This window comes from Staurois parvus, unplaced genomic scaffold, assembly GCF_062004578.1.
Source record: "Staurois parvus isolate SC_StPar_1 unplaced genomic scaffold, SC_StPar_1.0 ptg000334l, whole genome shotgun sequence".
Classification (NCBI taxonomy): Eukaryota; Metazoa; Chordata; class Amphibia; order Anura; family Ranidae; genus Staurois; species Staurois parvus.
Window position 1 is genome coordinate 5805931 of NW_028318130.1, and position 25346 is coordinate 5831276.

At 39.3% G+C, this 25346-nt stretch overlaps 1 protein-coding gene across 1 annotated transcript in view; it reads left to right on the forward strand.

The window, feature by feature from the left end:
- The window catches only part of CEP44 (centrosomal protein 44), a 79138-nt gene that overhangs the window by 46117 nt on the left and 7675 nt on the right, over positions 1-25346 (forward strand). The window contains exons 7-9 of the mRNA XM_089684042.1: positions 12495-12701; positions 15421-15496; positions 17589-17716. Of these exons, the coding sequence (XP_089540168.1) occupies positions 12495-12701; positions 15421-15496; positions 17589-17716 (411 nt within the window). The remainder of the gene's footprint in view (positions 1-12494; positions 12702-15420; positions 15497-17588; positions 17717-25346) is intronic.

The window sequence follows — 25346 nt, forward strand, 5'->3', positions numbered from 1 at the left end:
CAGGACTGCTAGGGAATCAACTCTTCCTGGAGTTTTCAATAAGTGTAAATAGTGAAGTGCTAGAATTGAATATGATATCAACATAAACTATACAGTGTGCTGTTAAGATATTAAATATTGTAATATTATAAATGTAGTAATAATGTTAATAAGTCACAAACCAATAAATAAACACACTGTGCTCTGATCACATTTGGATCCAATAAAGTGCAACTCTAGTGATAACCACAATATACACTTGTGGTGACACTCCGTGATACAAACCCCCCTTATTTGAATCCTTATCAGGATAAACTTGGTGATTGGACAATCATGGTCCCTTATATAAAGGGAAAATATAATAGTGTTTGGTGCCTTATAAACACTAAATAATACTAATGAATAATATTCCGTGCCTTCTTAAACAGAAAAATAAACTAATGAAATACCCCAAAATTATGCATAAATAACAAAATCCTACCAAAAAGTCCAATGAATATATATACGTGATTCTCCAAAACAAAAAATCATGCAAGTGATGGAAGTGAACTGGTGATCTTCACTCTGGTGCCAAATCCTCAAAACAGCAGAAATACCCGCTCACCTCCAAACCTTGACCCTAGGGTCCAACACGCTTTTAGGATCACCCCAATTGATCCTTAAGGGTACTTTTTCACCACAGGAACAGATGTCATATATACTCCTTGACGTAGTAACTCCTACTCCTATCAGATTCCTTAAAGGCAACGGTGCTGCAATACAGCTCACTCTCCACCTGCTCCACTCAGGATCATGTTAGTGTGATATAAAGAACAATATCCTCCATAGTGCAATAATGCTTTATTACTCAATGCAAAATAGTAGCCAATAACACACTCACATGTATTCCCATGAAAAAACACTTTTTCACCACAAGCTATGGGTGTACTGCATGGGCTGGGTGTACCAATATGGCCTCTACGCCCGGAAGTGCGTCACCGAAAGTTGCGTACCAACACGTTGCGTCACGTGACTTCATCAGGGTATACGCCCTCTGGTGACCGCGATTTTCTTATATGGACAGCCGAGTGTCAATCTCAATTGGGAGGCGGGCATTCAGCGACCGAAGCACATACTAAGCTACTATTCTCAGCTGCACTTACTTATTGCGGTGATGGCAGGGAAAAAAACTAACACTACTAATAATCATTATGGGTGACACTGGGCTTAAACATATAAATGGAAATAATTAATGATAATACCTGGGATCAAATATATAAATATATGTTTCTTATATATCTATGTATATACCATAAAAAGTCCAGGTAAATAAATATACTCTGCACTATACTAAAACTAAATTGAAATACCATAATCTTTATTAAATCATCTCTAAAGTGCTATTGTGTATAGAAATTGATAAATGTAGTAAATATTAAATTAAGATTAAAAATTAGGGGAAAGAGGAATCCATACATTGCTACTAAAAAATAGAGGGAACATATTTGAATTAAAAATAAATACTAAAATTAAAAAAATAAACAAAAATACGCCCATAAATATCTGTATATACAAATATATTAAATTAATGAAAAAAATTATTAAAATTGATAAAATAAATTCATATATATATATACATACATAAAGCCAATAATTTGTGAATACTCTCCAACCCCCTATTAAATACGACTATCCTACTCCATGCATCTACACCAATAGCATGGGTTCACAAACTTATGTATTAATTACATCATAAAACCATATTACCAGGAATCCAAATATATTAACTAAAAATACATATAAACCACTATAACATATTCAACAACCCACATATTCACAGATGAAGTACCATAATTACATGTATAAAAGGACCTCCTTTCAAAAATCACTAATAAAGCAATTAAGGTCAAATTCAATGTTCAGACCCCTAGGTGCCTATGTATGCATCATATAAATCCACTTGGATTCGGCTTGACTTAGGGACCTTATTTTATTGCTACCTTTCCAGTGGTTAACGTATTTTTCGATCCCCCAAAACCTGAGGCTGGAGGGGTCTTTATGCTGCATTAAGAAATGTCTGGAAACACTATGCTTTGGGAACCCCTTTTTTATATTTTGCACATGTTCCCTTAACCGTTTCCAGAGTGTTTTCTTGGTCCTCCCTACGTATTGGAGACCACATCCACATTCTAAATCATAGACCACTCCTTCAGTCCTACAAGAGATGAAGTCTCTGATGGTAAATTCTGTCCCATCAAAATTCGCCTTTAAAAGTTTTCCACTTACAATTCTTTCCTCTTGTTTCTTTACATGCGTAGCAGATTTTGCATGGAAAGAAACCTTTTTAGTCTAGGAAAGTACATTTTTTTGTTTTTGTAGGCGGGTCAAGTACATTTTTCACTAGTCTTGTCCTGAGGGAAGGAGTTCTCCTTTAGATAAATTTCGGATATTCTGTTAATATATTATTTAAAATGGGATCTGACTTTAAAATAGGCCAGTGCTTTTTAAAAATCTTATCAACTTTTTTATAATGTACATTAAAATCTAAAATAATGGCCATTTGACTTTCAAATTCATCCTCTCTATTTTTATCCTTCATTAGTGACTTCCTCTCTATATTGTCAACTTCTAATGTTTTTTTCTCAATTTCCTCCTTTGTGTAACCTTTTATTCATAAATTTCTCACCGATGATTTTGGCTTGCTCTTTATATTCTTTTTCTAAGGTACAATTCCTCTTAAGTCTGAGCAGTTGTCCCTTTAGGGATATTGAACAACCAAGGGGGGAAATGGCAACTATCAAGTGGTATGTATCCATTACCGTCTACCTCTTTAAAATATGTCTTGGTAATGATGTTGCCATCCTCATTCCTAATATTCAAATCCAAAAAGTTGTCACATTCCTTGTCATATACCCATAAAAAACTAATATTTCGGGTATTGTTTAATTTATTGAGGAAGTTAAGTAAGGAATCACCTTTACCTTTCCATAAAATGATTACATCATCGATGTATCTTTTATATAACAGGAGTTCCTCTGGGGGATGTTGATAAATCTTTTCCTCTTCCCAATAGGCCATATATAAATTTGTGACATTGGGAGCAAATCTGGCTCCCATTGCTACACCCTTCACTTGTTGATAAAATACTTTATTATGCCAGAAGTAGTTATGCATAAGGTAGAAGTCCAGACAATCCAGTAAAAACTTCCTTTGGGACCAAGTTAACCCACTATATTCTCTTAAACCCCAGCTCACGGACTCCATGGCTCCTTCATGATCTATAATGTTGTAGAGAGATGCCACATCTGCACTGGCCAGAAACATCTCTGAGCATCCTTCCGTATTGTCTAATAAATATTATTATACAGGATTTATATTTATTTATTAATTTCAGGTACTTATATAGCGCTGTCAATTTACGCAGCGCTTTACACATATATATTGAGCATTCACATCAGTCCCTAACCCTCAAAGGGTGTACAATCTAAGGTCCCTAACTTACATTCATACATACATATATTAGGGCCAATTTAGACAGGATCCAATTAACCTACCAGCATGTCTTTGGAGTGTGGGAGGAAACCGGAGCACCCGGAGAAAACCCACGCAAGCACAGGGAGAACATGCAAACTCCATGCAGGAGGCGCCATGGTCGGGAATCAAACCCATGACCCATTTACTGCAAGGCAGATGTGCTAATCACTAAGCCACTTTGCCGCCCATATATAGCGCCAACAGTTTGCTCAGTGCTTTACAATAGAACGGGAGACAATACAGCAACAATACAGTTCAATACAAGAGGGATAGGAGAGCCCTGCTCCTTGGAGCTTACAATCTAGGAGTAAGGGGCTAGTGGTACAAAAGGTAGTAACTGTGGGGGATAGACTGGTTGGAAGAGTAGAAGATTCCATTATTAGCTGAGGGCAGGATAGGCTTCCCTGAAGAGAGAGGTTTTCAGAGATCGCTTAAAAGTGAGCAGAGTAGGCGATAGTCTGATAAATTGGGGTAGAGAGTTCCAGATGATGGGGGAAGCTCTGGAGACGAGCATGGAAGGAGGAGACAAGGGAGCTAGAGAGTAGGAGGTCTTGCGAGGAGCAGAGAGTACGGTTTGGGTGATATTTAGAGACAAGATCGGTGATGTAATTTGGGGCAGAGTTATAAATGGCTTTATACATTATTGTTAGTGTTTTGAATTTTATCCGTTGGGCAACGGGAAGCCAGTGGAGGGATTGGCAGAGAGGGGTGGCAGATACAGAACAGTTAGTAAGGTGGATAAGTCTGGCAACAGCATTCATGAGAGACTGAAGAGGGGATAGCCTGCGATTAGGTAGGCCAATGAGGAGGGAGTTACAATAGTCAAGGCGAGATATAACAAGGGAGTGAATAAGTTGCTTAGTGGTTTCCGAGGTTAGGAACGGGCGTATCTTGGAGATGTTGTGGAGGTGAAGTCTACAAGATTTGGACAGTGATTGGATTTGGGGCTGAAAGGACAAATGGGAGTCTAGGATTACACCTAGTACCCTTGTATGAGGGGAGGGACTGATGATTGTGTTATTGATCTTGATGGAGAAGTCAGGGGAGGGGGCACGGGCTGGAGGGAATACTAAGAGCTCAGTTTTAGAAAGATTGAGTTTGAGGAAGTGGAGTGACATCCATGCCGATATGTCAAATGACCAAGGGAATAGATGGAGAAGAGAAGGGGTCCAAGGACAGAACCTTGAGGGACCCCTACAGAAAGAGGGAGTGAAGAGGAGGCAGCATTATAGGTAACACTGAAGGAGCGGTGCGATAGGTAGGAGGAGAACCAAGAGAGAGCAGAGTCTGAGGCCAAGAGAGTGGAGTTTTTTTGAGGAGAAGGGGCTGGTCATCCGTATCAAAAGTTGCAGAGAGGTCAAGTAGTAAGAGTATGGAGTAGTGGCCATTGGTTTTAGCAGTTAGTAGATCATTAGTGAGTTTTAGTAGGGCAGTTTCAGTGGAGTGGAGTGAGCGAAAGCCAGACTGTAAAGGGTCAAGAAGGTTGTTGTCGGTGAGGTGGGAGCTCAGGCGAGTGTAGACTAAGCGTTCTAGGAGTTTAGAGGTAAATGGCAGCAGGGAGATGGGTCTTAAGTTGTTCAGGTTGGTGCGGTCCAGGGAGGGCTTTTTAAGTATGGGAGTTATGTGCGCATGCTTTAGAGGGGAGGGGAGGGGAAGGCACCAGTAGAGAGGGAAAGATTGAAGATGTGAGTGAGGGAGCATAGGATGGAAGAGGAGGGTGACTGTAGTAGTTGTGAGGGGACAGGATCCAGGGGCAGGTAGTGAGACGGGCTTCTGAGAAAACCTTAGTAACCTCTTCTGTAGTAGCAAGGTCAAAAGAGGAAAGTGTTGAGGGAGGTTTAGTATAAGGTATGCTAAGTGGGATGGATGTCTGTGCATTGGCTATGCCCCTACAAATTGCGTCAATCTTGTTTTTGAAATGATTTGCAATCTCGTAAGCAGTGAGTGAGGTACTGGGTGGAGGTGGAGAAAGTAGAGAGTTAAAAGTAGAGAAGAGACGATGAGGACTGGATGACAAGGTGTTAATAAGAGTGACAAAGTAGGCTTGTTTGGCAGCATGAAGGGAGGATTTGTATGTTAAGAAAGCAGATTTATATAGGGTGAATGCTTGTTGAGATTTAATGCTTGTTGAGATTTAATGCTTGTTGAATTAATAATTGTATCAGATGCTTGGTGTCTCTTAAATAAGCTTTGGTACTTTTAACTACCGGCTGTAACTAAATGTCTGTATACTGTCCTAGTCTTGCTAGGATAGATTGGATCCCATTAACAATAGGTCTTCCAGGCGGTTCCTCTAAATTTTTATGTACCTTCGGCACTGTATACAGGTGAAACTCGAAAAATTAGAATATCGTGCAAAAGTTCATTTATTTCAGTAATGCAACTTAAAAGGTGAAACTAACATATGAGATAGACTCATTACATGCAAAGCAAGATAGTTCAAGCCGTGATTTGTCATAATTGTGATGATTATGGCTTACAGCTCATGAACACTCCAAATCCACAATCTTTGAAAATTAGAATATTGTGAAAAGTTGCAATATTCTCGGCTCAAAGTGTCCCACTCTAATCGGCTAATTAAGCCATAACACCTGCAAAGGATTCCTGAGCCTTTAAATGGTCTCTCAGTCTGGTTCAGAGGGAATCACAATCATGGGAAAGACAGCTGACCTAACAGTTGTGCAGAAAACCATCATTGACACCCTCCATAAGCAGGAAAAGCCTCAAAAGGTAATTGCAAAAGAAGTTGGATGTTCCCAAAGTGCTGTATCAAAGCACATTAATAGAAAGTTATGTGGAAGGGAAAAGTGTGGAAGAAAAAGGTGCACAAACAGCAGGGATGACCGCAGCCTGGAGAGGATTGTCAGGAAAAGGCCATTCAAAAGTGTTGGGGACTTTCACAAGGAGTGGACTGAGGCCGGAGTCAGTGCATCAAGAGCCACCACACACAGACAGATCCTGGACATAGGCTTCAAATGTTGTATTCCTCTTGTCAAGCCGTTCCTGAACAACAAACAACGTCAGAAGCGTCTTACCTGGGCTAAAGAAAAACAGACCAGGTCTGTTGCTCAGTGGTCCAAAGTCCTGATGAGAGCAACTTTTGCATCTCATTTGGAAACCAAGGACCAGAGTATAGAGGAAGAATGGAGAGGCACACACTGCAAGATGCTTGAAGTCCAGTGTGAAGTTTCCACAGTCTGTGTTGATTTGGGGAGCCATGTCATCTGCTAGTGTTGGTCCACTGTGCTTCATTAAGTCCAGGGTCAATGCAGCCGTCTACCAGGAGATTTTAGAGCACTTCATGCTTCCTTCTGCAGACAAGCTTTATGGGGATGCTGACTTCATTTTCCAGCAGGACTTGGCACCTGCCCACACTGCCAAAAGCACCAAAACCTGGTTCAATGATCGTGGGATTACTGTGCTTGATTGGCCAGCAAACTCTCCTGACCTGAACCCCATAGAAAATCTATGGGGCATTGCCAAGAGAAAGATGAGAAAGATGAGACCAAACAATGCAGAAGAGCTGAAGGCCGCTATTGAAGCATCCTGGTCTTCCATAACACCTCAGCAGTGCCACAGGCTGATAGCTTCCATTCCACGCCGCATTGAGGCAGTAATTGCTGCAAAATGGGCCCAAACCAAGTACTGAGTACATATGCATGCTTATACTTTTCAGAGGTCTGATATTGTTCTATGTACAATCCTTGTTTTATTGATTGCATGTAATATTCAAATTTTCTGAGATTGTGGATTTGGGGTTTTTATGAGCTGTAAGCCATAATCTTCACAATTATGACAAATCACGGCTTGAACTATCTTGCTTTGCATGTAATGAGTCTATCTCATATATTAGTTTCACCTTTTAAGTTGCATTACTGAAATAAATGAACTTTTGCAGAATATTCTAATTTTTCGAGTTTCACCTGTATATCACAGGAATCCTACACGTATCAGGTACCAGATATTTTGATTCCTTTTTGTTTAATATCTTTTTATCCACTCCCTTCTGGACAAGCTTTTCAAGTTCTTTTTTATATGTCATCGTAGGGTCTTTTGGGATAACCCTGTACGTGGTTGTATCTGCTAATTGTTTCTACAACTCTTATAGATAATATTCCTTTGATAACACCACAATGCCCCCCCCCCCCGCGGGTCTGATCACTATATTGTCCTTCCTGGAAAGTCTCCTTAATACCTGTTTGTATACCAATATTGGATGACACTTTAGGAATTTTAAGTTTTTCTAGATCCTGATATACCATACGTTTGAAAACCTCCACCTGATTGTTATTAGATATCTGTGGGTTGAAAAGTGACTTATTCCTCAATTTACTATGTACAATGTCACTGCTAAAACAATTAGCTATATTACTTTTGGCTCCTGGTAGCCCCATAAAGTATTTTTTAATATTTAACTTTCTAATGAACTTTTGAGCATCTATATAGATGTCAAATTTGTTAGCTGACTAAGGTGGTGCATATTTGAGACCTTTGTCCAATACCATAATTTCTTCCTTAGTAAGGCTACATCCGCCTAAATTGAAAGCTCCTTCCCCTATTGTTCTCTTTTTCTTTTGTTTTTGGTGCCCGGCTCTGCACCCCCTCCTCTTGTGGGGCTTCTCCACCTTAAATCTGGGCTCCTTATCATCCTGTCTCTGTCTAAAAAATCCCTCTGAGGTGGATCATAACGCAATGGCTCATATTTATTATACATTGGTAGAGGACTTCTTCTCTCTCCGTTGTATTGATACCATCTCTCTTGTGGATGATGCCTCGGGCTCCTCTCCTGGTAATAATTATTTGTTGGTCTCTGATATTGATCAGGTCTATATGGGCCGAAATTCTCTGGTTTATGATAGTGGTTAGGTCTCCCAGACTGGTAATTGGTCTCCAAAATTTACCACTTCCTCTCCCTCTTGGTTTCTTATGAAATGAATCCCCATTCCTTGGTTTCCACCCATTTCGGGGTGTTTGGAAACCTGGACCATTATAAGGATGATAACTTCTGTAAACACTACCACTCCCACAAAAAAAGTAAGGATAGAAACATTGAGATTCCCCCAATTACAACAGAGGGAGCCATTTAGGAATCCGAATGTTTACAGAAGTAATCATCCTTATAATGGTCCAGGTTTCCAATTTTTTTAATTTTTTTTATTTAATATATTTTTATTTATTTTTATATACAGATATTTATGGGCATATTTTTATTTTTTAATTTTAGTATTTAATTTTAATTCAAATATGTTCCCTCTATCTGTTTTTTTAGTAGTAATGTATGGATTCCTCTTTCCCCTAATTTTTAATTTATTATTTACTACATTTATTATCAATTTATATACACAATAGCACTTTAGACATTAAGAAAGCTGGGACCACAGTTTCAAAGGTCACTGTCGGTAGAACACTATGCTGTCATGGTTTCAAATCATGCATTGCATGGAAGGTTCTCCTGCTCAAGTCATCACATGTCCAGGCCCATCTGAAGTTTGCCAATGACCATCTGGATGATCCAGAGGAGGCATGGGAGAAAGTCATGTGGTCAGATGAGACCAAAGTAGAACTTTTTGGTCTAAACTTCACTCGTGTTTGGAGGAAAAAGAAGAATGAGTTGCATCCCAAGAACACCATCCCTACTGTGAAGCATGGAGGTGGTAACATCATGCTTTGGGGGTGCTTTTCTGCAAAGGGGACAGGACGACTGCACTGTATTAAGGAGAGGATGAATGGGGCCATTTATTGTGAGATTTTGAGCAACAACCTCCTTCCCTCAATCAGAGCATTGAAGATGGATCGTGGCTGGGTCTTCCAACATGACAACGACCCGAAGCACACAGCCAGGATAACCAAGGAGTGGCTCCGTAAGAAGCATATCAAGGTTCTGGAGTGGCCTAGCCAGTCTCCAGACCTAAATCCAATAGAACATCTTTGGAGGGAGCTGAAACTCCGTGTTGCTCAGCGACAGCCCCGAAACCTGACAGATTTAGAGGAGATCTGTGTGGAGGAATGGGCCAAAATCCCTGTTGCAGTGTGTGCAAACCTGGTCAGGAACTACAGGAAACGTTTGACCTCTGTAATTGCAAACAAAGGCTTCTGTACCAAATATTAACACTGATTTCCTCAGGTGTTCAAATACTTATGTTCAGCAGTGCAAGACAAATAAATTCTTTAAAAATCATACAATGTGATTTCCTGAATTTTTTTTTTAATTCTGTCTCTCAGAGTGGGAATGCACCTACAATGTGAATTTCAGACCCCTCCATGATTTCTAAGTGGGAGAACTTGCAAAATTGCAGGGTGTTCAAATACTTCTGTTCCTCACTATACATAGATATATAAGAAACATGTATTTATATATTATTAGTAGTGTTAATTTTTTTCCCTGCCATCACCGCAATAAGTAAGTGCAGCCGAGAATAGTAGATTAGTATAGGCTTCGGTAAAGTGGCCGCCGAATGCCCGCCTCCCAATTGAGATTGACACTCGGCTGTCCATATAAGAGAATTGCGGTTCTCCAGAGGGCGTATACCCTGATGAAGTCATGTGGCACATGATGCAACGCGTGGGTACGCAACGTCCTGTGATGCACTTCCAGGCGTAGAGGCCATATTGGTACACCCAGCCCATAGCTTGTGGTGAAAAAGCGTTTTTTCATGGGAATACATGTGAGTGTGCTATTGGCTACTATTTTGCATTGAGTAATAAAGCATTATTGCACTATGGAGGATATTGTTCTTTATATTTCACTAACATGATCCTGAGTGGAGAAGGTGGAGAGTGAGCTGTATTGCAGCACCATTGCCTTTAAGGAATCTGAGAAGAGTAAAGAGTTACTACGTTAAGCAGTATATATGACATCTGTCCCTGTGGTGAAAAAGTACCCTTAAGGATCGATTGGGGTGATCCTAAAAGCGTGTTGGACCCTAGGGTCAAGGTTTGGAGGTGAGCGAGTATTTCTGCTGTTATGAGGATTTGGCACCAGAGTGAAGATCACCAGTTCACTTCATCACTTGCATGATTTTTTTGTTTTGGAGAATCGCGTATATATGTGTTCATTGGACTTTTTGGGAGGATTTTGTTACTTATGCATAATTTTTGGCTATTTTATTAGTTTATTTTTCTCTTTAAGAAGGCACAGAATATTATTCATTAGTTTTATTTAGTGTTTATAAGGCACCAAACACTATTATATTTTCCCTTTATATAAGGGACCACGATTGTCTAATCACCAAGTTTATCCTGATAAGGATTCAAATAAGGGGGGTTTGTATCACGGAGTGTCACCACAAGTGTATATTGTGGTTATCACTAGAGTCGCACTTTATTGGATCCAAATGTGATCAGAGCACAGTGTTTATTTATTGGTTTGTGACTTATTAACATTATTACTACATTTATAATATTACAATATTTAATATCTTAGCAGCACACTGTATAGTTTATGCTGATATCATATTCAATTCTAGCGCTTCACTATTTTGTTTATTCACTTATGGTATAGGTTGAGTGATAGCAGCTTATAGTAGGTTCACCCATAGAAGTGCAGGAGGATCTATTTCTTTTTAACTGTTCCTGGAGTAATTTTCTAGGAAGTTCAAGGACATTTTCAAGTCAATTAAAAATGTATGGTAAAGAAAACACTGCAAGTCTTTGTCCTTTTTTTATCTGCAAATTTCACATTTGGACAGGCTCTCTTTATTACAGTCTCTACTATATCCACACCGACATTTAATTAAGAGGGCTCTTCTGGGTTACTTAATGTTATGTTATTTCAGGTCCTGTTTTCTCTAGTTTTTCCTACATTTGGAAGTTATAGAAGTTTAATAAGGAGTGCTATTGTCTGATTAATAAAATCTAAGTAATGTCGTCGTATTTAGATTTTATAGCATTTAACCTTCTTTCTGATATTTAATTTTTTTTATATACTGTAGATCTTAAAGTGAACCTGTGCTTTGTTTACGCTTTTATGCATCTAAAACCAGACAACCACAAGGTGCCAGTTATTTCCTTTGTTAGCCACAAGAGCCTGTACAGTTCCTCTCTCTGATTTCACTTGATTACTTGGGCCTGACTTCTCCTGGCTCCATGCATAAAGCTCCACCCACTTGTTCCAAAGTCTTCTAAAGTACACACTTAAACTCTAATAACCAAAAAAGCAGGAAAGAGAATTTTTCACTGTGCAAAAAGATAAAGAACATTAACTATAGGACTTTCATAAGAAACAAATTAATGGATATCAAAATGAAACAAAAAAAAACTATGACGTTAAATTTTTGCATAAAAATAGTAGCAGTATTAAATACTGATGCCAACTTTTTGATATGGAAATCGCATTGAGAAAAGTGTGACTTTTAAATAGTTAGCAATGCCTACTCTTTAAAAGCTACTTGTCAGAATTTTATTTATTTATTTATTTATTTATTTCAGGTACTTATATAGTGCGGTCAATTTATGCAGTGCTTTTACATTTATAGTACAATCACATCAGTACCTAACCCTCAAGGGGCGTACAATCTAAGGTCCCTAATTTACATTCATACATACACATGATCCAATTAATCTACCAGCATGTCTTTGGAGTGTGGGAGGTAACCGGAGCATCCTGAGGAAACCCATGCAAACACAGGTAGAACGTGCAAACTCCGAGCAGGAGGTGCCATGGCTGGGATTCGAACCCAACTACCCTAGTACTGCCTGGTGGAAGTGCTAACCATTTAGCCACTGTGCTGCCCAAATACTCTGCCATGACCATTATAAATTCTGATGGTGTTATCTTCACTTGATGGATTCTTCATATTGCAGTATAAATAAATGAAGAATCCTGCTCCAAGAGAGTGCCACCTTTGTTATGGTATTGTGAAAGGGGCTAGGAAACTAATGGCTTTGTCTGTGAGAGAATTAATTAGGCAGAATGGTGGAGTTATCTTTTAAACTGTATAGTATTTCCTTTTGCATGGTATAAACTACTCTTATGAAATATAAAATCCATTGCTTTCTTGTAGGTAACAAAAGATGCACAGATTGATTTTCTGAAGGCGCAGCTTGCTGAATGTCAAGAGAAACTCACACGGCTTGATTGGATGGAAGAGAGACTACAGGCTTTGGAGAATAGTATGAAAGGGAAATTAGTCATCGATGAGAGTGACTGGAACAACCTTCTCAGTCGTGTTCTTCTCCTAGAAACGGACCGATTGCTACATACCAAAAAGGTTTGCTAAATAAAAGAATTTCATTTAATGACAGTTTGTTGTTGTCTGATCAATTCAATCTGGTCTATATTTGGCCAACTGCCTTCTATTCTTGAGGATGAAAAAGATTGGAAAGGTTAGAAAATCTTGTCCAATCTTGGTTTTCCCTGAGATAAGCCTTTATTTTAGCATCCTGTGATATATTTGGTTTGGGCTTTCCTGACCCTCTATACAAATGTATGCCTTATCTGAGCATTGTGCTGATCTGCACAGCACCTGAAGCCTTTTACAAACGTTAATCGTATTATGCTTGAACCAAAAAATATGTTCTTTTGCAAATCAACCTTTTAGTGTTTTTAATACTTTACAGCAAAATCGCATTACATTACGTTACGCAAATCAACATATTTCACAGATGTGAACTAGAACTGTTAAAACAAGGGCTGGCTTGTGTACATGTATCAGGGCCAAGACAAGGGAGGGGCAGGAGGGACAGCTGCCCTGGGCGCAGTGTTTTCATATGGAAAACTCCCCTGCACTCTGTATGTGGGCAAGACAACTGGGAGCACAGATCACAGAGGAGAAAGGGGCAATTTGGCATTTTCGCCTTGGATGCTGGATGACCTTCTCCTGGCACTAACATGTATTGATATGTATTAAAACATATAGCAAATGAGTCCTTATATTTCAGACTTGGTTGTCTTAAAAGGGATGAGTCATTTGTGTGTGTTCCATAAACAGACCTTTTTGCTAGATATGCAACTAGCGTTTTTTTCAGATTCTCATCATAGATCAAGCATTGCAATACTATTTTATGCCAGGAAAGGTGGAGCGAAGGGGCAGTGAAAGTGTTGTAATTAGCAAAAATTTTGAAAAAAAAATACACAGCAGAGTCTGTTTTCCAGTCCAGATATGAAGACACTATTGTAATTAGCTCAGAAATGTCCGTAAGCCCTTGATGCCATCATGTAAAATCCAGTACCAGTGCCCCTTCCCCATATGATCATGGTTTTAATGCTTGTTTAGTCTAGGGTAATGCAGTAGAATACTTTCTTTATTCCTCATTCCCGTGACAGCTGGCGATCATCTTTACTCCCACTCCAGATCTTTAATGTGGGTGCCCCCTCAGCATCATCGCATACACTGTAGGACTAGCATTAGCTTCTGGTCCTGCACTGTATGTGAAGACTTTGGCGAGGGGGGCAGCCATATGATCTAGAGAAGAGGAACAACTTCTTCATGGAAACAGTTGTCCATACCAGAACCAGGAGTGGAGAAGCCATAGGATCGAGGAGTAAGGTAATCCTTTCTATTACATGTCCCTAGACTAAATGACTGTTAGATTCTTAATATATAGGGGAAGTGATTTTATAGCTTATTGAAGTTGAACTTTTAAACTATACTCTGAGCACAAACACTTTTAATTTAATTGTATTCCTGATGGCTACAAGAATAAAAATCCATGTTGTGTGCACCAGATGCCTTTGCAAACCAAGATATAGTATATTGTAAAAGTAGTGGTGACATAATAACTGTACTGCACATATGCAGAGCGTAGAGCAGGTCCCACTACTGCAGAATAACTGCAGAAAAATACAGGAATAATGTATATTACAAGACCAGTCACACTGCACAAAGAGAAAACCGCATTAACTGGCCTTGATTACGAAAAGCTCCTGCACATAGGCAACGTTTCACACTTGGTTTCTATATAGATCTGGAAGAAATAAACAAAATACACTAACATCCAAGTAAGAATACACATGCCTCTTTTATTTATCTCAGAGTTCCACTTTAAATATTTCTCTTGTAAGCATGAAGCTGATTCTGCTGATGATATATATCTCCTATATAAGAAAAGAAACAAAAAATGCTGCGCAAATAGTGGGGAAAAAAAAGGAAAAAACAGCTGCTGGCAAGACAATCAGGTCAATTGTATACAGGTATTATAGATAAATTGCCGCACTCAACTGTCAGAATTCAGAATTTGTCACATCCATATAGGTGATAACATAAATGAGTCCAAAATATTGAAATTAATAGTCCCAGTGTCTTCAATGTATTTAGTGCTCCACCACCAGAAAATGGTAGGACTCTTACCAGAACATATGGACCCTTATATAAGGGTTGCAAATGCATGAGATTGTATCCACCGAATCCCTCAGAAATGGAAGATGTTAAACCATGGTACTGGATGGAAGTATCACCTTCAATTCCTCCTCATTCTTAATCACGTTTAAATAACGTGTTTTATGCGATGGTCACCCCTTTGTCTTTCTTTGCATGGCTATACTGAGAGGTATTATCGTGAGATTAAGAATGAGGAGGAATTGAAGGTGATACTTCCATCCAGTACTATGGTTTAACATCTTCCATTTCTGAGGGATTTGGTGGATACAATCTCATGCATTTGCAACCCTTATATAAGGGTCCATATGTTCTGGTAAGAGTCCTACCATTTTCTGGTGGTGGAGCACTAAATACATTGAAGACACGTGGTGATCTTTTATATGGTTCACAACACTGCGACTATTAATTTCAATATTTTGGTCTCATTTATGTTATCACCTATATAGATGTGACAAGTTCTGAGTTGTGACACTTGAACACGGCAGTTTATCTATGATATATATCTCCTGGCTTTGCAGCTGTATTAAAGTTTATTATTATTAGTAATAATAATAGTAATAATAATAATATTATTATTATATTCATTAAACAAAATGTTTGCTGTTTTCAGAAAGATTTGACAGCAGAATTCACTTCTATAAGTGAAGAGCATACGTCCAGCAGGATAACAAATGAGATTTCGCCAGGTAAGTGTCTTGTAAATGAAGTGCAAGCAAATGGGTTGGTATTGTATGTTTTCATTTACCTATAAAGTACACTTGCCCTTTACTTAATTGCCTCTGCCTGCCCAAGCAAAGCCTGCTAGGTTAAATACATATTTTCCCCACTCTTTCCAGCAATCTTGACTGTGCAGCCCTGCCGCACATAGCTGTATAGATGGAGTACAGTTCACCAGAAGGAATGAATAGGGCAGTAGCACATATGAGCACTAGAGAAGAAGTCAGTACTGATTTTCAGGAGAAAGCCTGCACATCGTTGGCCAGAGCACTGCACAAAGATGATTGCTGGAATAGGGAGGAACGCAAGTTTTTAAAAAAGAGGTTACCCCAACATTTCATATTCCTGATATGTGCATGCCGTACCATGTACTTGTATGAAAAAGTATCCTGTCCTCTTTCCATTGCTTCTTTTCTGTACAATCCCTGGTGTTCCTGACAGTCCCTCTGCTTTCCAATTAAAAACTGACCAAACCAGGCAGGAGAACACAGCATGGTCAGTTTTCTGGCTGTGCTGGGAACTCAGCCTGCACTCCTCCAATGATTAGACTTGTTAACATGCCCATACACACTCTCACAGTCATTCACTGTGAAGAACAGTGTGCTGCTGTTTCTCTTCTCCTTATGCAACTGAGAACAGAGGGTATGTGATCACTTATAAAAAAGCGAAAAAAAGGTACAGTATTGATAATATTTTTGAACTTCTGTTTAATTCACATATACTTTAACATAGCAGGCAGCATTGGGGTTGGTGATGGCAATTATTTAATTAAAGACATTAAAAGTAAACTTGTACTTTGATCTGTTTTGCCTGTGAACAAAATTACATTTATAAAGTTTTGTCCAGCAATTTAATATCAAGTGATACGTCCCTCAGGAAAACCACTATATTATTTTGGACAATTTATTGCATAATTACTTATTATTTTTGTTGTTATTTATTTAAAATGTACCTTAAACCAAAATGTAATCATTGTGGTTCACACTACAAAAACATACTCCAGATGTGTTTTTGCTTACAGTTCACACCATATTGCGTTTTTGATATATTTTGCTGTGTTCCAGTACAGTTCTGTGCTGAAAAAATGCAGCATGTTCTACTTTTTTTTCTGCACTGGTCTGGGGGCCATTGGAATACATGGAAAACACTGCGTGCATTTTTGATGCAGAAAAAATGCACTGGACTGCATCTGGTGTGAACTAGCCCTTTAGAGGGGTTCTTCCATAAGTTATGAATAGTAAACACACAAATATATAGTTTTGCCTTAACAGTTGCTTGTGCTTTTGATCCAGGATCCTTTTCAGAACTGCAGGCATTTAGGAAGGTGTGGCATAGTCACTTTATTCCTCCTAAAATACTTGTATTTCATTGGAGGTAACACTACTTGCTTTGAAAAGGAGAATAACTGAAAACATGACACTGATTATTTTGCACATTTCTGAGCCTCTTAGTGAAATCAAAGTCAGATTATATTGATCTACCACGTTTGCAGTAATTTAAAAATAAAAATAAAAATCCTATCCATGTGACCATTGATTCCATAGTATATCTTTGTGGTGTTTTAATAGCGCTTGTTACTGACAGAATGCAACTTTACTGCCATCTAGTGACAAGATGAATATATATCTCTTCTAAAAGGAACTTTCAATTTCTTGTACAAGCATATGATTTTAATAACCTATTAACATTATATTAGTTTTGTTAACATGTATTTAAAATGTCTTGAAGTGTTTTATTATGTAAAAATAATATGTCACAGTTTTAGACTAACACTGGTCTACTTTTTATCTATTATTAGCGCTAGCGGTTTCCTTATCTTCACAGTGATCAGCAGCACATTCTTAAGTACCAGGTTTAGATTTCATGTTGTCTGGGTTACTTGCTACTGCTCTGTGTCTATAATTTAACACTAAGAATTGCACTGAATGCTCCATACAGACTGGTAACAGTAGCGTTTCATGTAAACATTGTATGTGCATTCTGAGTACAGTAAATCAAGTTGTTTGATAGGCGATGCAGTAAACAGACAAAGGTTATTTTAAAATGAACATCTCTTCACAGACTTTAACACCAAGGTAGTTATCCCAGAAAGCAATCATCAGTCGTCTGGATACAATTCTCTGCTATCTGCAGACACATCTCCCATAGCCAATGACATCAATTACAGCTGCTTGACAGAAGACTTAAAGGTAAGTCAAACTGGGCAATGAATCAGTGAATTCCATTCCAAGGTCAAAAGAACAAGTAAGCATTACCATATATAAATGTTTTCTGAGCTGTACTGATATAACAGTTATTGACACTAATGAGCAGTGTAAAGAAATGTGAGCATGATGATTTTTACTCTAAAGGAGAAGATACAAACTGTGACTAAACTGTAATGAGCAATTTGTATTGCCAAGTGTTCATTTGGCTCGTACCAGTTATGTCCTCAATCCCCCAATAATGTAGATTAGTCCCTGGTTCCATGAATATTTCAATCCAAAGTGTGGTATATGGTAGTGATCATTACAGAAAACTGTACTGCTAATTACAAACAATTATCTAGCATGGTAGACAATGTATTTTCTTTCTCATTGAGGGACACTGAAAGTTATTCACCCCTGGGTAATACTGCCACAAAAAAAACAAAAAACTGTAGGCCTATCCAGGATAACCACACCTACTACTAGCATGCCTTACTTTATTAAACAAAACACAAACAAGAACGGCACAAACGCCTAGAAAATTGTCTTTGGCACTTTATTAAATGGCATAAGAAAACATAATATACGCACAAGCCAAATGAGCTAAAGGTATGTAGATACATAAAGCACAATTTCAGGAAGACCCTTTTCCAAATCCAAATGGAGAAAGGATGACCTTGCCAGCTTACTCGTTTCAGGGAACCAATCCCCTTCCTCAGAGCTATGGCTATCAGTGTCATCCTTTCTCCAGTTGGAGTTGGAAAGCAGTCTTCCTGAATTTGTGCTTTGCGTATCTACAGTTGTGTTCAAAATAATAGCAGTGTGTTGAAAAAAAGTGAATAAAGCTCAAAATCCTTCTAATAGCTTTTATTTCTATACACACAAATGCATTGGGAACACTACACATTCTATTCCAAATCAAAACATGAAGAAAAATATATCAAATTTGTGTTGTTCCTCTAAAAAAAACTGAAGAAAACTGAATATTAGACTGTTAGAAAAAATAGCAGTGTTTGTATTCTTCTTTACAAACTCAAACATTCACTATATAAACTGAAAAATATTTGAAGATTTTGCTTTCCTTTGAATCACTTAATTAATATTTAGTTGTATAAGCACTGTTTCTGAGAACTGCTGTACATCTGTGTTGCATGGAGTCAACCAACTTCTGGCACCTGTGAACAGGTATTCCAGCCCAGGATGATTGGACTACATTCCACAGTTCTTCTCTATTTCTTGGTTTTGCCTCAGAAACTGCATTTTTGATGTCACTCCACAAGTTTTCTATTGGATTAAGATCCGGGAATTGGGCTGGCCACTCCATAACGTCAATCTTGTTGGTCTGGAACCAAGATGTTGCACGTTTACTGGTGTGTTTGGGATCGTTGTCTTGTTGGAACACCCATTTCAAGGGCATTTCCTCTTCAGCATAAGGCAGCATGACCTCTTCAAGTATTCTGATGTATTCAAACTGATCCATGATCCCTGGTATGCGATAAATAGGCCCAACACCGTAGTATGAGAAACATCCCCATATCATGATGCTTGAGCAACCATGCTTCACTGTCTTCACAGTGTACTGTGGCTTGAATTCAGTATTTGGGGGTCGTCTGACAAACTGTCTCCGGCCACAAGACCCAAAAAGAACAATCTTACTTCCATCAGTCCACAAAATGTTGCGCCATTTCTCTTTAGGCAAGTCAATGTGCTCTTTGGCAAATTGTAACCTCTTCAGCACATGTTTTTTTTTCAACAGTGGGACTTTGCGGGGGCTTCTTGCAGATAGCTTGGCTTCACATAGGCATCTTCTAATTGTAACAGTACTCACAGGTAACTTTAGACCTTTTTTGATCTTCCTGGAGCTGATTGTTGGCTGAGTCCTTGCCATTTTGGCTACTCTTCTATCCATTCGAATGGTAGTTTTTCGCTTTCTTCCACGTCTTTCAGGTTTTGGTTGCCATTTTAAAGCATTTGCGATCATTTTAGCTGAGCAGCCTATCATTTTCTGCACTTCTTTATACGTTTTCCCCTCTCCAATCAACTTTTTAATCAAGGTATGCTGTTCTTCTGAACAATGTCTGGAACGACCCATTTTCCTCAGAATTTCAGAGAGAAATGCACTGTAACCAGCATGTACATCATTTGCTGCCTTCCTTTCTTAAATAAGGGCAATAATTGCCACCTGTTTTTCAAAGAATGAATGACCTCACTAATAGAACTCCACACTGCTATTATTTTGAACATGCCCCTTTCAATTAGTGATTCAATTACACAGAATCAGCAGCATGCATGTCATGACTGTTGGGTCTGTTGGATTTCTATTACTCTACTACACCTGCTAGTAAATTATGTGCCATGTAGAAATATCATTTCCATCAAAAACAGTGATTGATCAGGTTAGTGATGTCTGACTGAACTGTACATGCCTTTAGCTCTCTTGGTTTGTGAGTATATTATGTTTTCTTATACCCTTTAATAAAGTGCCAAAGCTAATGCGCTAGGCGTTTGTGCTCTTTCTGTTTTTGTGTTTTGTGCAGTGTTGGATTTCCCTGATCTGAGGAGGACTGCACCACCATATTTTTACAGTCCGAATTGCTGAAAATGTTTGAGATTTATGGTTCACGTGATTGGTGCCTCTACCATTTCTGAGTGCTTGAAGTCTCAAGTTTGCATGTTCTTTCTTTCATGTCTTAGTTACTTGCTAGTTTTCTAGGCGGACAAACCTCTTTTCTTCAGCTCTGCTGGATGAAAGACTAACCTATTTTTGCTAACAAAATTTTTTTTCTTTAAACAAGACTTTTTTTCTTTTTTTTACACTGCTGCTAAGCTGGCCCCTCTGCAAGACTTGAAGCAATAGTGGTATACCAGATCCTGTCATGGGCAGAACTTCAAGTTCTAGTCTTGTCGGCCATTTACATCCCAGGCATAGAAAATTTGCAGGCATATTTCCTCAGCTGGCAATGTCTGGATCATGGGAGTGATCCCTACACCCAGAGATGTTCCAGGACCTGTGCCTAGGTAGGGGACATCAGAGGGATACCAGACCCTAGAGTCTATGCTTTTCCTCCCTTGAAACGTTATGTGCTTTACAGGATCAAGATGGAGGGCATTCCATTGATCCTCATTGTTCTAGATTGGCACAGGCATACAGCGGGTAAAATAAGTATTCAACACGTCACTATTTTTCTAGATAAATATATTTCTAAAGGTACTATTGACATGAAATGTTCACCACGTCGGAAACAACCCATGCAGTCCATATATACAAAGAAACCAAAACAAATACATTCAGAAGTTATGTTATCTGCAATAAAATGGAATAACACAGGAAAAAGGTTTTGAACACGCGAACTGAAATTTATTTAATATTTCGTACAAAATCCTTTGTTGGTAATGACGGGTTCAAGATGCCTCCTGTTTGGAGAAACTAGTTGCATGCATTGCTCAGGTGTGGTTTTGGCCCATTCTTCCACACAAGTAGTCTTCAAATCTTGAAATCTTCAAGTCTTCAAATCTCTTCTATGAACTCTGATATTTAGTTCTTTCCATAGATTTTCTATTGGATTCAATTCAGGTGATTGGTTGGGTCATTCTAGCAGCTTTATTTTCTTTACTTTGAAACTAAATGAGAGTTTCCTTGGCTTTGGGTTTGGCATCGTTGTCTTGCCAAAATGTCCTCTCTTGTTTCATCTTGATCATCCTGAATGTCATCCAAGAATGCCTTGGTACATTTTTCCATTCATCCTTCCTTCAAATATAAATTTTGCCAGTACCATATGCTGAAACGCAGCCCCACGCCATGATGTTCCCACCTCCAAACTTCACTGTTGATATGGTGTTTTTGGGGTGATGGGCAGTGCCATTTGACCTCCAAACATGGTGTGTATTATAGTACAAAAAAAGGCGGGGAAAAGGGGGCAAAGGAAAGCCGGACAGTCCACCAAAAATCATTGTAAGGCGAGGTGCCTCCAGAACTATCTGGAAGGATGTTACCTAAAGCATACAATAAGAAAAAACAAAGAAAAAAGAAAATAGCCTACACACCTGAAAGGCTAACCTCAAAAACATGTTTATTCATGAAAAACATACAAAGTAAAAACACATTGCATCAGGGACCTGGTTACCACTCCTGACCGTAAAAACACCCACCCCTCACATTGGGGGACCTCCCACAGTGGTCACTCTATCGATTGTAGCAAAGAGTGTCCCCAGTGTGTACACAGCACCTGCACTTCCCTTTTAAAAGCCGACTCACCTCCCTCATACCACAAACACCTCTCAACAATCCCCCCAAAAAACAAAAAAGCCCCCAAAAGTCCTCCCAAGGTACCCCAACACTCCTCCCACAATGACCCAACCACCCAGAAAGGAAAGAAGGGAGCTGAGGTGTAACACTCACCCACTATGGCCCTCCTACCCCCCAGACCCTGCTAGATCTAATATCTCATCTACCAACACATTGTATAAATAGGACAATATAATAATTCTATGGGTAATGATTGACTGCAGTCAATAGGCCAACCTCAATACAAAAAAAAAAAAAAGGTGAAGACCGGAAAGGAGATACCAAGTGTGAAGGGCTATAGCCTCTGAAGTCCAGCCTAAACAATCAGGTCAATAGTGCACTGAAAAAAGATATAAAATATGGTATGGCCTATCCAAAGGAAAATAAAGAAGAGTATCTGTAATGATGTCCGGCAAAGTGTGTCCACTATAATGAGGTCCATGAATGTGCACTGTGTCATATAATCCACATGCAGCCTGCAGTTGTAGAAGCAGGTTGATGACCAGATATTAATGGACCATAGCAGCCTTCCAAGGGTAAGCCTCCAAGATCGAGTCCAATCAACATATAGATCAGAAGGACATAGGTGGTAACACAGCCAGCGGAAATAGATGAAAATGTGTGATATGAGTACCTGCCACAGCAACCTCGATGTATGTAACCAGTCCAGCCTGTGCAAACCTGCACAGCTGATACGACCTAGATAGCAACACTGGGTCATCTGTACACACTGTATGATGGGACCAAGAAGGTCCTGTACATCAGGCCACAGCTTGTAGTCCCAATATTGAGGGCATGTCCTGTAGCTGCTCTGCTAGTGATCCAATTATGGCTGCCGACCGTGCATCATGGAAAGGGATGCCATATCCGTAATGGTAAAATCCTCTGGATGCACCATGCAGTGTGTGGGTATCCTGCAGGGAATGGAGGGAGGGGAGCATGTGACCACACTGCTGCGTTTCATCCCGCCTACTTCTGGGACTTCTTCAGAGCACTTCAGCAATGGAGTCTTACGTGGCGGTTGAGTGCATTGCTTTTTGCTTTTCTTGAAACAATTGTACCTACTACTTCCAGGTCTTTTTGGAGCGCTCCACAAGTGGTCCTTGGCTCATGGACAACTCTTCTGATAATTCTTTTCACTCCTCTGTCAGAAATCTTGCAAGTAGCACCTGGTCGTGGCCAGTTTATGGTGAAATGATTTTCTTTCCACTTCCGGATTATGGCCCCAACAGTGCTCACTAGCACATTCAGAAGTTTAGAAATCCTTCTTTACCCAATGCCATCTGTATGTTTTGCAGCTATAAGGTTGTGAAGGTCTTGAGAGAGCTCTTTGCTATTACCCATCATGAGATGTAGGTTGTGTGAGACCTTGGTAATGAGACACCTTTTTTATAGGCCATCAGTTGAGACTGAACCAGCTGATATTAATTTGCACTGACAAGGGGCAGGATTGCTTTCTAATTACTGATAGATTTCAGCTGGTGTCTTGGTATTCCATGCCTTTTTGAACCTCCCTTTCTTCATGTGTTCAATCCTTTATCTCTGTCTTTCCATTTTATTACACATAACTTAATTGTTTTTGTTTTGTTTTTTTATGTATGGATTGCATGGGTTGTAACAACATTGTGAAAGTTTCATGTCAATAGCACCTTTAGAAATATATTTACCAAGAAATATGGTGATGCGGTTAATACTTATTTTACCCGCTGTACTGTATGTGATACTCTGACCTAGTAAGACTCCTGGAAGATGGTTAATGGCTTTATTGAATTGTCAGGATTTTCTTTCTCAAGCACAGATTTTTCCATCCAGTTTCATGGTTGCTGGCTTTGATGGCATGGCTGTCGGTTCCAAGCTTGAGAGACAGGAAGCTAGGAAGTTTACCTATCATTGGTGATGGAAGGCATACGTCACTTGATGTAAGTCTCGGGTTTTCTAATAAAGGAATTTATCAGTAGGGTAATCCTCTCCTTCCTACAGCTTGGTCTGGACCAGTGTTTGGCTTTCTACACCATCAAAGATAAAGTTTCTATTCTTTCTCTCATTTCAGTGACTGTTGGCCTTTCATTTCTTGATTAGGACCTTTGTACAGGGTGTATCTCATGTTTCTTCCCCTGTTTGTTCCCCTGTAATTCCAAGAGACCTGAATGTGGTTTTCTCTGCACGTCAGAAACTGCCATTTGAACCCATTAGAGACATACCTCTCTGTTACCAACAAGGTAAAATTCCTTATATCCATCACCTCTGTGATGTGAGCATCTGAACTGGTGGACTTATCCTGCAGGGAAACTTTTCTGGTTTTGCATGAAGACATGGGGGCGTTGAGGCCCATGACTTCCCCTCTTATTCTAGGTAGTTTCTGCCTTTCACCTCAACCAAGACATTGTTCTTACATCCCTCTATTTGCCTATATTTCAATAAAAAGGCATGTCCCTCTATTGTCTGGAAGTGGTTTAGGATGTGAGCCACTGCTTCCTGCAGAAGTGCTAATTTTCTTTTTGTCATCCTGGATGATCTCAAGGCTGCACCGCCTTCTTGCTTTACAATCTCTAGGTGGCTAAGACAGACCATCATCCAAGCTTACGGTATTGAAGATTGGGTTCTTTCTTTTTATGTCATGGAGCACTCTACTAGATCTATTAGTGCTTCATGGGCTGTTCACCATTATTCTAACCTTTCTCGTATTTGCATGGGTGCCTCCTGGTCTTCTGTGTACAGGTTCCCGAAGTTCTACCAGGTTGATATTGTGACCTCATTTGATGGCAGCTTTGAGAGCATGGCCCTCTTTGAGCTGTTATCTGTCCCCATTTTCTTTTGATGTCTTGGGCCTGTTATCATTCAGTGTGCTGTTAACCCATCAGTTGGACTGCTTTTGTATGTCCCAAAGATGATGACTTCCTGTGTCCCTCAATGGACGAGAAAGAAAATGGGATTTTTTGTACTTGTCATAAAATTATTTTCTTGGCTTCCATTGAGGGGCACAGATCCCACCCCTTTGTGTTTATGATCATGCTCTTGGTACTGCTTTTGCAAAACAGAGGAATGCTGGTGGTAGGAGTGGTTATCCTGGGCTAGCCTACAGTTTTTTGTAGACAGCAGTGAATGATTTCCTATGTCCCTCGAAGGATTCCAAGAGATGGATTTTATGGGAAGTACAAAAAGTCCTATTGTCACCTTTTTGTTCATTGAGAGACACAGCTGTTGATTGAACATCAACCATATACAAGTGTGTATAAGGTTGGTGTGCATATGGTTGATGTTCAGTCAACAGCTGTATCTCTCCATAAACTCTCTCCACACAAATTCCATTTTACTCATGTGTAGCATCTTTCATAAATATAGTGCTTA